This window comes from Macrotis lagotis, chromosome 1 (assembly GCF_037893015.1).
Source record: "Macrotis lagotis isolate mMagLag1 chromosome 1, bilby.v1.9.chrom.fasta, whole genome shotgun sequence".
NCBI lineage: Eukaryota > Metazoa > Chordata > Mammalia > Peramelemorphia > Peramelidae > Macrotis > Macrotis lagotis.
The window spans coordinates 218,836,318-218,850,286 of record NC_133658.1 but is presented as its reverse complement, the minus strand read 5'-3'; the positions used below and the strand labels follow the sequence as shown (position 1 = coordinate 218,850,286).

General features: G+C 38.9%; 1 protein-coding gene across 6 annotated transcripts in view; it reads left to right on the top strand.

The window, feature by feature from the left end:
• Positions 1-13,306, top strand: part of CYS1 (cystin 1) — a 38,459-nt gene extending 25,153 nt beyond the window's left edge. For 2 of the 6 annotated variants that reach the window (XM_074209657.1, XM_074209656.1), the window contains exon 3: positions 2,621-6,294. In XM_074209657.1, coding sequence (XP_074065758.1) covers positions 2,621-2,726 — 106 coding nt within the window. In that variant the 3' untranslated portion in view covers positions 2,727-6,294. Of the gene's footprint in view, positions 1-2,620; positions 6,295-11,986 lie in introns of those variants that run through there. The other 4 variants (XR_012473418.1, XR_012473416.1, XR_012473417.1 and 1 more) reach the window with 4 other exon arrangements.
• The last annotated feature ends 663 nt before the right edge of the window (positions 13,307-13,969 follow it).

Below are 13,969 nucleotides of genomic sequence, written 5' to 3'. Positions count from 1 at the left end.
GAGTCAGGAGTACCTGGGTTCAAATGCGACCTCAGACATTTAATAATTACCTAGCTGTGTGGCCTTGGGCAAGTCACTTAACCCCATTGCCTCGCAAAAAACCTAAAGAAGAAAAAAAAAGAAGAAAAGTATATATGCAACCAGATAGCCCAGTGGCTCTACAGTTTAGCAGCATTACCTTGATACTACCATCCTTTTAATCACCTGGATTTGCAACCTTGAAGTCATCTTTGGTTTTTCCTTCTTACTATATGTCCAAGCAATTTCCAAGTCCTTATCCATTCTACTGCCATAATATATCCATTTTCCATGATATCATTTCTCTCTACTTTTTATGAGCCTGAATTTAGGCTTTTATTATCTTGGATCTAGGCTATCATTAGAAAGCTAGGCTCCTAATTGTTCTTCCTGGTTCTGCTCTCTCCTTTTTCCTATCCATCTTCTATGCAGCTGCTAAAATAATGTACAGGTCTGACATCCCTCCAAAAGAAAATTGTTGCTGCCCAAACATAACATCCCCTTTTCTGTTTCCATGTCTATTCTCTCATGCTGGGAATACATTACTTTCCTACCACTGCTATTTAGAATCCTCAACTTTCTTCAAAACTTGGCTCAGGTTTCACCTCTTATGGAATGTTTTTCTGGACTCACTGTTAGTACTATCTCCCTCCTCAAGTTATCTTATATTATTTATCTGCCTCTATGTTATGTTTCCTGGTAGAGAGTGGTCACCATCCCTGGGATGTTCACATAGGTAAAATTGACATTTCATCCTCTGTCATATTACTAATTTTGCTTCCAAGGGTGGTAGTTACACACTATGACCAGATCATCTGCACTGTAAGGTGGTGTCTATGCAGTAATTTACAATGTTTTCATAGTAATTTATCCTTATGATCAATGATAGTGGAGGATTGTTATATTAGGACTCTATCATTTCATTTTAATGTTCTATATTGAGTCCAATTCAATGATAATGTATTTAATAACTACCATGTTAGATGTTGAGTATGTAGTTGGTTAGTCAACTATTTCTTCCTCCATCTAAGCCCACTCCCAAACTGTTACATTCAACTCATCTACATACACACAAAATACTACTCTCACCCCTGCCATAGGAAATTCAAGAACTTCTCTACTCTGACTCATAGACCCACTCCCCTCTTCCCAGTGCTGATAGGTCAAATACTCAGACCTTGCTATCTACTCTATGGCTGCATCCTTATGACTTCCATGCCTTTTCATAGAGTCAGGAAGCTGAACTCTTCTAAAAGTGTTGTCTTCCTACTAGGAAAAAATAAAGCTAATACTTATATACTTCTGTAAGGTTTTCAGAGCACATTGCACATGCCATTTCATTTGAACCTTATGACCAACCAACACTTTGATTTGGGTACTATTATGATTCCTATATTTTAGTTGAGAAACCTGAAGATAAGAGAAGTTATATGACTTCCCCACAGACACATAGCTAATAAGCATCTGAGTCAGGACTTCAAATCCTGTCTTCCAACTCCAGGTTCAATGCCCTATGTACTGAAACACCTTGTCACCTCCTTGATGACAGACATTCTCTACTTTTAGTTTTTCTAATCAACTCTTAGTATAGTGCTGGAAGCATTCATAAATAGTTGCTATTTGTTCCTTCTAGGAAAACAAAGGCAAATAAGCTACTTCCCTTCTAGCCTATGAGCTTCCATCTTTCAACAAGATGGGCAAGAAGGTCCAAATGAACCCTTAGGCACCTTATTTTAGTGGAAAGTGTACCTACCTAAGTCTGAGGATAACTCCTATCATACCTTAGCTAAAAGAAAGAAATTAAGTGCTTAGGAAAGTGCCTACTGTGTGACAGGCCCTTTGGAAATATAATGTCATTTGATTTTCACAGTAACCCTGAGAGGGAGGTACTGTAATTATTCCCATTTTACTGTTGAGGAAACTGGGGCAAACAAGTTAAATGACTTGCCCAGAATCACACTGCTAGTCACTGAAACCAGAGATGAACTACCAAAAATGTTTTTTAAAAAAACAAGCAACGTAGTCTTAGATAAGTTAACTCATCCCTTGACCCTTGATCACATTAATATGACTTTGTTTTGAGATAGTGTAAGTATGATTGATTATCACTATTTTTACAGATGAAGGAAACCAAGGCTCAGAGAAATTATATGGATTTTATAGATTCACATCTATAAAATGAAGGGAATGGTTCAGATGACCTCTAAGATCCCTTCCAGTCTTATCATTGCATTGTTTTATTCTCTAGGGGAGGTAGCATGATTTAATAGCTAGAGTGCAGAATTAGGGATCTAAAGACCTGTATTTAAATTCTGACAATGATAAAAGTTTTCTAAGCCTCATCTATAAAGGAAGAGGTTAGACTAGGTAATCTCTATTACTTAGGTCCTATTTGTGCTTTGGATCATACTTACCTTTATTTAAAGTTCTGTTTATCAGCTGGCCCTGGAGCCTCTGCATAGACAATCAGTGTGGGAGCCCAAGACCATTTCATGAGACCAAATTGAGATTTCCATTCTTTAAGACTATTCTCCTCCAACCCTGAAGTGCCTGACAGGTCTTGCTCTTAAATAACACTGCTTTCTTTGTCTTTTACCTACAGGTCTTCTACCAGGAGCAGCAAGAGACCTGAAAGACAAACTCCCATCTTGTATGACTGCTCAGAAGAGGAGCTGATGGCAAGCATTGAGAGGGAATATGGCCGATGAAGGCTGGCAGGAGCCAACAAAGACTAATGATTTTGGATGACAGCCCCCAAGCAATGAAAAAGACACAATATCAACTTCTGTCTCTGCCCCTACTCCCCATCAGCCAGAAGCTCACACAATACATGAAGTGTGGTCTTCTCCACTAAGAGCATCATCTCTTGAGTAGGCAATAGGTCAGTGGGGAGGAAGGTGAAGCGCCTTCCAGTAAGTCAACCGTTTATGAAGTGTAATTATAGATCTTTAATCTATTCCACCTGGGTTGGATCTTGGAAATCATCTGACCCAACTTTTGCATTTTGCCAGTGAGGTAGTTGAGGTACAGAGAGGTAAAAAAACTTCCTAAGGCTCTATAAGGAACTAATTGATGAGCCAGGAGTTGAAACTAAGTCTCTTGACTATTGCAAACAACACTCTTTCCACTGTACTATTCTACCATCCACTTGATAGCTGGCTTTTAAAAACGCAACCTTTCTGAAGTCAGCCCCAGAAGGGCAATCTTCAGCATGGTTGACCATTCAGCATTGTTGTCTGAAATGTCTGTTCAGGGACCATATTAATAACCATTCCTACTGGTACAGTAACAGTAACTTGGTACAGAACACTGTCTTTGGGGAATCAGAGGATCTGAGGTCAAATCACAATACTAATATTTAGTAACTGTGTGACCTTGGGCAAATTACTTGTTGTTCTATCATTTTCAGTTATATCCAACTCTATGTAACCCCATTTGTTGGGTTTTCTTGGCAAAGATAATAGAGTAGTTTGTCATTTTCTTCTCCAACCTATTTTACAGCTGTGGAAACTGAAGTAAATAAGGTTAAGTGACTTGCCCACACCAATGAGAAGTGTCTGAAGTCAGAATTGAACTCAGGTCTTTCTGACTCAATGGAAGCTTCTCTGTAAAATGAGGGGGTTTGGACTGGATGGGCTTCTAAAATCCCTTCCAACTCTAGAGCTATGATCTATAATGATCCAGATTGAATATTTGGCACACTGAGGAAAAACTAAACTAAGGGACTCTATAAGTAATCTGTTTCTCTGTCATTCTTTTAAGAATGAGAAGGGAAAAACTACATATTTAAATTCAAGGGACTATGGGTTTTTTGCAACCATTTGACCTTTCTTAGGGTTCTGGTTCCCTCATCGATGAAATGAATAGGTGGACTGGTCCTTTCAACCACTGACAGTCCTGTAAATCTAAATAGTTCCTTGGTGTCTGAAATACATTGGCAAGGCTATAAACACTGAGAGGCAACTGATTATTACTTTATTTGAAGCTAAAGGATCTCATATTTCTGCTTATTCCCAATAGGACCCTGGTCAAGACATTTACCTTCTCTAGGCCTCAGGTTCTCCATCTATAAAATGAAGACTTCTTACCCTGTTTTGTGTCATGGACTCTTGTGGCAGCCTGGTTAAGCCTATGAGCCCCTTTTCAAAAGATATATATATATATATATATATATATATATATATATATATATATGTATATTTTATAAATAACAGGAGGAAATACTTAATTTTCATTAGAATTATTCAAAATAAAGCTGCAATTTTTTTCCATACAAGTTCACCAAGTTCATACAACTCACCAACTGTTAATCAAGTTCGGTCCCCTCATTTGACTAAGGAAAAACCCCTTGGTCCAAAGAAATAAAATAATATGGACAAAGTTGAATATATTATAAGTAGCAGTACTGTGCTTGTTGAACCCAGGACCTGTGAAAACACTTTTTCTGTTCCACTACACTGACTCATCACTGGGTGATTCATTGCTCATTACTGGCCTATGGTAAAGAGATGATCAGAGAATTTCCCATTCCCCTCCCCCTCAAGTCCAGACTTCTTATTGAAAGAGCCTTTGTCTTCAGACATTTTCCCACCTGCTAACACATATTACTAATTCATTATCCATAATCAGGGTCAAAACCAAGATTCCTTTGAAAGGATCTTTTTTAACCTTCATGGGGACAGTGGGGTACTTAATGATTAATGAGGCTCTTCCTTGAGAAGGCTTATGACAATCACATAGACAAGAGGCTTAGTGGCTATCCTCCCCCAGGCCCTCAGAAGCTGCCTTTACTTTTTATTTCAAAGATACTTGCCAGCCCTCCCTTGTTCCCCATATCTACAATGGCTCACCCATTACTTACATATTTAGTAATTGCTGGAACTGAGACACAAAGCCCATTCTTATCAATTTTTCTAAGAGCACCCTACTGTTTACAATACTCAGAGAGACTGAAAAAAAATGAGGAGACCTTGCTGGACTGAAAATTATAAAAGACAAGTTCAAACAAGAACAGTTACCTGAAACTTATTAACAGGTCTAAGAGTCTGTGATTATTCAGTGCTGGTCAGAGCTGTGATGGATAAATCAACTTATTGTTATTACTTTTCTCAGGCAATTCTGATTAAAGAACTTAGTGTCTGTTGCTGAATAAGACCCCAGAGATAAAAGTCCAACACCCCCCCCTTATTTTACAGCTGAGAAAATAGAGTGAGGGAGGGGAAGAGACTTATCCAAGGCCACAAACAGAGACAAGATACAAGCCCAGGTCCTCTGGCTTCAAATCCCTTAAAACTGCTTGCCTCAGTTAGCAGACTTTCCTAAGGAGCTGGTGGATGGAGAAGAAACATATTTGCCACCCAAATCTCTCAGAGTTCAGCTCAAAATCTCCCTAGAGCTGAGGACTGTTTTTATTCAAGTGCCTAAGGTACAACCCCTCTTTTGAAAGAAATTATAAGCCCAGTTTCTGCTCTTCTACATTTACTTTTTTAACTTTGGTTCAAATTATTTCAGGAAGCAGCGAAGTGTAAAGACATAGGTTTTTCTCAACATAATGTTTCTGATGATCTCTGGCTTTTGTCATTGCCCTTTCTGAAAAGCCAGTGTTCCAGCTATTGAGAACATCATCTGTCTATGTATATCTGGGTCATGTAACACATGTAGAAGGAAGGAAGACAGGACTATTTTTAATTAGAGTGTATTCAGCTTAGGGGGGAAAGAAACTGCTATCCTCAATGGGTAACAGAACTAATGGATAACTAAATTGTACTAAGTATAACCGAAATGTTTTCATTATTGTCTTAGTAATAAAAATCTTCTTTGTGAAAAGAGATGTTTTATCTCAGGTTTTACCTCCTTAACTCAGATTTCACAGATATTTTCTAATTTGGCACAGTTATTTTGCACAAACAATAAATTAGCAAGTTTTTTTGGCTTGGTTTCTAGCAAAAGATGATCCCTCTTCCTTCCCCCCTCCCCAATATTGGCCTTTTCAAAACATAAGTTAGGAAATACTAGACTTAAGAAAAATATCTTTGCTGTAGCAGATAATCAACCTTGGTGTCAGCAAGACCTGGGATTCAGTTCTGTCTCTGACTCATATTGACAGTGTGACTTCGTAAAGTCACTTAATGTCCAATTCTAAAATTGCAAACTGCTGGTACAGTTTGCAGAGGTTTCCTTACTAGGAGTGAGGACCTATGATTCCCAAATCAAGAGGGAAAAGAAACTTTCTAGAAAGAGATAAGAAATATGAGAGATCAAAACCAAAAAAAAATATACTAACATATCACTGGACAGGGTAATAAAAATGGGGCTGATGTGGCTTCAGAAGTGCTGAGCTTCTACTCTAGTTCTCTCAAGTCACATAGGAAAATTTGCTTTCAACAAAAAAAATATTCACTTAACTGTACTCTTATTATAATGAAAATGCATCAGTAATATGAAATAGTCTATGCCTGGAGGAGTTTATGATCTCCAAGGGTTTGGATTGTTGTGGTTCATTCTTCATTTTTGAAGAGGACCGATGACATCATGGAGTGATGTTTCAACTTGCAATGAAATGGATTTAAGTAAGACAGAGCTGTACAAATTCTTCAGTCTTGCTCTCTTTCAGTCATCTAGTTCAGTGGCAAGACAAAAGTCAAGATGACTGGTGATGACTCAGGATGAAATGGATAATGGTGCTCCATTATCTAAGTGCTCCATCAAACATGAGTTAACTGCCTTCATGACTGTGGGAATGAATTGTTCCCATCTGCTTATTGTACAAGGGTAAATCTTCACAAGCTTGAGGAAGACATTCCCTCAAGTTTGAGGTTATCAACCAAGGTCTCAACCTGGTTTAAACCTATCTGCTGAGATGGTTTTACCAGAGTATGACCACAGTTTCTTAAATTGGATTAGGAAGCTATTTGGGGATAAGGAAGGAAGAACTTAAGACTGACACAAAACTAGTGCAATTTTAAAAATGATCAAGTCTAGCAGGATGCTGGAAGAAATGTAAAAATGAAGACTGTTTCTACCCTCAAAAAGCTTATTTTTGAATATGCCTTTCTGAGAGAAGGGAACAGTGATTCCCAGCCAGTACTCAGGATCTTTGGATTTAGGACTAGAAGAGATCTTAGAGATCATGTAGTCCAATTCTCTGCATTTTTATACCATGGACCCCCTTTTGGAGTCTGGTGGAGCCTATGGACCCCTTCTCTAGATGTTTTTAATTGCATGAAATAAATTGTATTGATTTACAAAGGAAACCAACTGAAGTAAAGATTTTTTTCCCATCTAAGTTCATGTATACCATGAAATTTTCCAGTTGACAAGCCTTTCATTTTACAAATATGGAGAGACTCAAATTTTTCTGTCGGCCAAATGCTAGAAGCAAAGCTTACTCCTTAGTTTAACTTTGGTTTTGGCTGGAATCCATTTGCACACTAATCTGAAGAGTATCTCAGAGTCTCTAAACCAAGTAAAATAGTAATCTATACTCAAAGTCTTTGATCTCCATACAAACAAAGGAGGCTAGGTAGAAAAGAAAGACCTAAATTTGACAGGCGAAAATATGTTCTACTTTTGTTTGGTGGAAACATCATGGCCAAGACCTAAAAATCAGCCTAACAACTGCCTGCATGGCAGTCCTCAAAAAACCAGCCCAGTGTAGTCTATTGAATTAGTAACCTTCATAGGACCAAAGGGAACCATCAGAGTTAGGACCAGTGAATCAGCTATGGAGGGCCAGAAATGTCCCATTCACTTCATCTTTCTGTGTGTTCACTCTCATCACTAATGATGTGTATATTTGTGTGAAAACTCACTATACTATTTCATTAAATCAATTAATTAAGGACCCACTATGTTCCGGTTCTCCTTTTTGTCATTGATTAGTTGTTTCAGTCATGTCCAACTCTTCATGACCAATTTGATGTAAAGACACTGGAGTGGTTTACCATTTCCTTCTCCAACTCATTTTACAGTTTGAGGGGCTGAGGTACACAGGGTCAAGGTGTGTGCCCAAGGTGATACAGCTAGTAGCTGAGTTCAAATTTGAACTCAGGTCTTACTAAGACCTGGACTAATATGCCATCTAGCTTCCCAGAGAGATCTTTGCTTTTAGTGTCCTTTGGCTGGTTAGAGAAAAACATTATCAGAGGTACTTTGAACTCAATGTAGAAATTTTAGGGATCTCACATGAGAGAGAGGAATACCAAGCAGAATAGCATAGCAGTATACTAGAGCACTGGACTTGCAAAGAATCAAGAAGGCTTGGGATCACATCCCTCCTCAGGCACCTAGTAGCTGTAACCTGGATACTCTCCTCAATTTCCTCATCCATAAAATATAGTTAATAATAGTATCTATCTTTAAAGGGTTGCAATAAAGAAAGTATAAAAGCTAGGCATTAGCATATAAGAGAGACCAAGAACTAGTCAGGGGAAATGACTTACCCAAGATCACAAGGGTAGTAAATGACAGGGCAAGATTCAAACCAATTTCCTAACTCAAAAGTCAGTACTCTTGCCAGACAGACTTTCATTCTTTCTGTGATCATTCAGTATCACTTATTGGTTTACATATCAAATTAGTGCTAGCTGAGCAATTTTCCCAAATCACTTAACTTCTTGATTTCCCCCCTACTACCTCCCCCAAGCAACTCTCTTAAGCTTATAAATTGCAAAACAATTGTTCATCTGCAGAGATCCACCTCCTTGTTGTTCTGCAAATGGAACCATCTTTGCTTCTCTCTGGGCTTTTTTCAGGTCTGTAATGCTCTCCCTCCTCATCTCCACTTAATGACTTCCTTTACTAAAATCCCACCTAGGGATTTTAGGGCATCTAGGTGACTGTCCTATCCAAGGCAGTGAATAGAGCACTGGCCCTGGAATCAGTAGGACTGGAGTTCAAATCCTGCCTCAGACACCTGACTCTTACTGTGTGACCTTGGGCAAGTCACTTAACCCTGATTCCCTCACATCCAGGGCCATCTCCAGTCTTCTTGATTCATATCTGGCCACTGGACCCCAGATGCCTCTGGAGGGGAAAGTGAGGCTGCTCACTGAGCACAGCATCCCCTTATTCAAATTAAATTCATGTGTCTGTCATGGTATCACCTCCCTGATGTCATAGTCTTCTTCAAAAAGGAAGGACAAACATTAAAATCCCTCCTTCTACATCTTCTGAACCCTGTTAACCAGTTATGCAATATATAGAGGACAAGGACTCTTGCTTTTTTTTGTCCCCTTGCCTAGCACAGTGTTTAATATGTAGTAGGTGATTAATAAATGTTACCAATTGGCTGGTTAGGTAGAATGAGTCAATAAAATCACTGGTCTGTAGGACCACTTCCTGCCTTCAATTGAGTTGGGGGAGGGGAAGGTACACCTAGTACTCAGATAGCAAATATTAGATAAACAAAGTACACACGAAATAATTTGGAAAATGGGAGGAAGTCACTAGTTCTTGGAAGGAGCCAGGAGGATCAGGATAGATCTTTAATTGTTGCTTAACAATTTCAATGCTTTCTGACCTCCATAACTCCATTTGAGGTTTTTCCAGCAAAGATATTTTCCTGCTCCTTTTATAAATGAGAAACTGAGTCAAACAGGATTAAATGGCTTGCCCAGGGTCACAGTCAGTCACTCAGTATCTGAGATTAGATCTGAACTCAGGTCTTCCTGAATCTAAGATATACACTCTATCTAGTCTAGCTGCCCCCTATGTCTTCAATAGGAGACAATATTTGAGCTGAGTATAAAGGAAGCTTGGAATTCTAACAAGACATTGGAAGTGAGGACAGAAAACATTCCTGGCAAGATTCCTTTTCTCTTTCTTAGAATCTATGTGACTTGGGGCAAGTTGTTTCCCCTCTTCAGGGTCCAGTTTCAAGAGAAAGGTAGCACTTGTGGTAGGTCTTGAAGATTGAAAAAGATTTCAACCCATTCAAGTGGAGGAAGGAGTTCTCATCATTGAGTAGCAGCTTGGATTGATGTCCAGAGGTGAGACAGGACAGGACCGGATGGGGATGCAACAACCAATCAATACTCAGAAGTTGCTGGAAAATTCAGAAGCCCTTGCTAATTGTAAGGCAGGGTGTCTCTATAACAAACACCTAATCACATCCCCCAGCTGGGGAGAGGGGAATTAATTGAAGGTTTAGGTTAAACATTTACTAAAATGTCAGAGAGTCAGATTGAGTAAACCATATTTCCTGGCACTCAATCACTGATTTAAGAGTTTATTATCTCTGGGAACCAACCTGAACCTCTTGCAGATTACTGTAGCAGAAAGTCCAACACCTTAGAAGTTAATTGTATCTTTTGCTGAGGTGGTTATCAATGGAGCGATTACTATTTTTTTTTTATTGTAATGTATGTAGCAGTTAATTCTCTTTCTTCATTCCAAGTATTTCTCTTCTGTGGACTTGGGCAGTCATTTCTCTCTGGGCCTTAGTTTCTTCATAGGCAAATAAAACTGGAATAACAGCATTGTGTCATGGAATAAGAAAACCTAAGTTCTGAATGCCATTTCTGTTACTTATTACCTGTCTGACTTGAGCCAAATCACTTCCTCCCTTTGAGTCTCAGTTTCTTCCTTGAAAAAGCAAGGGTGTGGGACTAAATAATGTCCAAGGTCCTTCCTTTGCAGCTCTAAAAATCTCATGATACTCTGACAAGGTTGTAGTTAAGTTTCAAAAGAATCTATATATGCAAAATGTTTTTTTTAAAACTGTAAAGTCTTGTATAAAACATTTTACAAAGCATTTTACAGTATCAGCTATCCTTGTAATAATTGTTATTATTAATGATATGATTTAAGCTATACTTCCTGAAGTTCAAAGCTTATTGACTTAAGGAATTTTTATCAATTTGGGGTTGATTCTTGAGACCTTACTTTTCTGCTAAAAACTCCTTCCACACCTTACCTTCTTCCATTCAATCTCCCAGTATCTGGTACCAACCCACTGACCTATTTCGCTCTGTCCTGTCTTAGTCAAAGTTGAACTCAATGGAAAGCCAGCTGAAAGAGTCCCTTCTCTTAGGTGTTTGTTTGTTTGTTTATTTTGAGACTGGGTATCTCTATCTCATCCAGGCTGGATGTTTATCATGTTATAAGTAGCACTCCACTGGTAATCAGCAAAGAATCTGTTCTGTTTCTGATCCAGACCAGTTTTACCTCTTCTTAGCAAGCCCTCTGCCCCTCACAATATTGTTTTTGGACAGTGCAGATGCCCACTCAGGTTTGGCTTTATTGTTCAACTCAGAGCTCCTGACCTCAAAAGGGGATCAATCACTCTCAGCCTGAGTCTCCCAGTACAGGAACTACAGGGATGATTCCTCCACTCCCAATTCCCCTTTTCATTGAAAAGATCACCACACCCTGTCCTTTCACTAAGGATGCAGAAAAGGCCTATAGCCAAGGAACAGTCTGACAACCGCCTGGTCCAGGTTCCTGCCACAGACTGACCACAAGTCTAGCAAGCTGCCTAAGCCAGATGGATATTGTATATGAGGCCCTTTGCTGGCCAGCAGCCAGTCTATAAACATCTGCCTAAAAGGCAAACATGAACAAAAATGGGATGGAAAAGCTACACGTTATCATCTAGGTGAAACAAGAATCTCTTCAGAAGAAGTAGTATGCTATGCTGAAGACCTCTGGACAGCAAGTTCAGACCTAGGTTCTAGTTCAAGTCCTGTGCCCTACTATGTATATTTTTGTTCATTCATTATTACATCAGTGCTTGATTTATAGTAGGTTTTTATAGTAGTATTTTGCAAATTTTATTACTATACTATTTCTTTAAATCAATCAATTGATAAACATTAATTAAGCACCCACTATGTGGTAGGAACTATGCTAAAAGCTCTCTTTTTGTCCTTGTTCAGTTGTTTTCATCATGACTGCCTCTTCATGATCCATTTGGAATTTTCTTGTCAAAAATACTGAAGTAGATTTCCATTTCTTTCTTCTTTTGCAGATGAAAAGCCCCGTGGCAAACAGGGTTTCATGAATTTTCCAGAGTCACTTAGTTGGTAAGTATCTAAGGCCAGATTTAAACTTAGATCTCTCTGAGTCCAGGACCTGACACTTTATTCACTGTACCAACTAGTTGTCCACAGTATATACATAGTAGGTACTTATATAAATACTTGTCCCTTTCCCTGTTGTGTGACCTTGGATAAACCTCAATCTCTCTAGAACCCCAATTCCTCCTCTTGAAAATGATAGGATTTGTATTGAGTATTCTCTAACATCTCTTCCAACTCAAAGGTTCACAGAAGCACAGAATGTCAAAGCTAGAGGGGGAAACTTTGAAACACAGAATTTTAGGGCTGAAAAGAACCTTAAAAATCATCTAGTTCAATCCCTTTGCTTTAGAAATAGAAGCCCAGAGAAATTACCTGCCCAATGCCAAACAACTAGTCAGTGACAATGACACCATTAATCACCAATTTCTGACTTTTCTCCATCCCTCATAGGAAGAACCTTGATGACATCATCAGCTCAGAAGTCTTAGCAAATCACTGCAATTCTCTGAACATCAGTCACTTATCTCTCTCTGCTTCAACATCCTCATTAAAAAAAATGGCACTGCTAATAATAGCTGTATTGCCTAATTTACAGAACTATTATTGAGAGTTACATAAAGGAATAGATATGAAAGATTTTGTCAATTATCCAAGAATCTACAATTTTTTTTATTGTATATACTCTTTCCACCAAAGAAGAATGTTCCTAAACCCTCTTATGAATTAGTGGGTGTTCTTGGAGATGTACTACAGTTAATAAATTTATCTTCCTTCAGTCAACCTGATGGTAAGACTCTCCAAACTTAGGAATGCTGATCCAAGAACAGCACATTTAAAATCCAGTGGCAGACTTTCCAGATTGGTTAGACTACTAGAAATGTCACTTATTATTAGGTAGTGATTTTTTACCCCAAAACGAATTCATTAGAGAATCATGCTGGGCAGGATGACCCTGCAATCAAACCTGATCTGAGATAGGAAAAGAAGAAAAAAGGATGGTTGAAGTCTAGAAAGGGAAAATTCTTAGAAAAGGAGAAAAGTGGATGGGAAAGGGAAATCTCTTAGAAAGAGAAGAGGGGAAAGGATAAAGGAGGTATCAGGGACATGGTATGGTGAAGGAGTGAAGCCCAAAATGGTGACCAAAAGGGAAGGAAGTGGCTAGTAACTTATGAACTGCTTTGGGAAGTTCTTCCTGGGCTCTAAGGAGGCTCTAGGTGCCTGCACTTCACTTTTCTGGCTTCCACTGAGAGGAAGGGAAGCGAGAAATAAATGGGGGGGGGGGGGGTAGAGAGAAGAACGTTTGGGGGAAGGAGGTATCCTAGGTAACTGTCACATAGATTTATCTTCTCATTTTTCTTAGTCTGCAAGAATTTAAAAGGGGATTTGCATGAATCCATGTTCCCAAATGCTAGGACATCTGGAAGTTGTATCTCGGCCTTCTGGACTGAGATATTTATTAAGAATATGCTGTGTAGGGGCAGCTAGATGGTACAGTAGATAGAGCACTGGCCCTGGAGTCAGGAGGACCTGAGTTCAAATCTGGCCTCAGACACAAAATAATTACCTAGCTGTGTGGCCTTGAGCAAGCCACTTAACCCCATTGGGATGAAAACAAAAATGAAAATCAGGACAGTCCCTGCTCTGGTGGAGCTCACATTCTATTGGAGAAGACAATACACATGGAAGGCATAAGATGCAAGGCAGACAGCGTGGAAAATGATACCTCTTCTTTAATGTTATTTCCATCAATAAAACCACATTAGTTTCTGATGTTGGATCATTTGACAATGCCAAGGACTGAAGTGGCAAGTTCTTCATTTTCTGGGTCTTTAATATCTGTGACTATAGCACCTGCAGAAACACTTGCCAAACTGTGTCTCCAAGGGGATTATTTCCCAGAATGATGTTTGTAGACATTCGGCTAGAAGCTT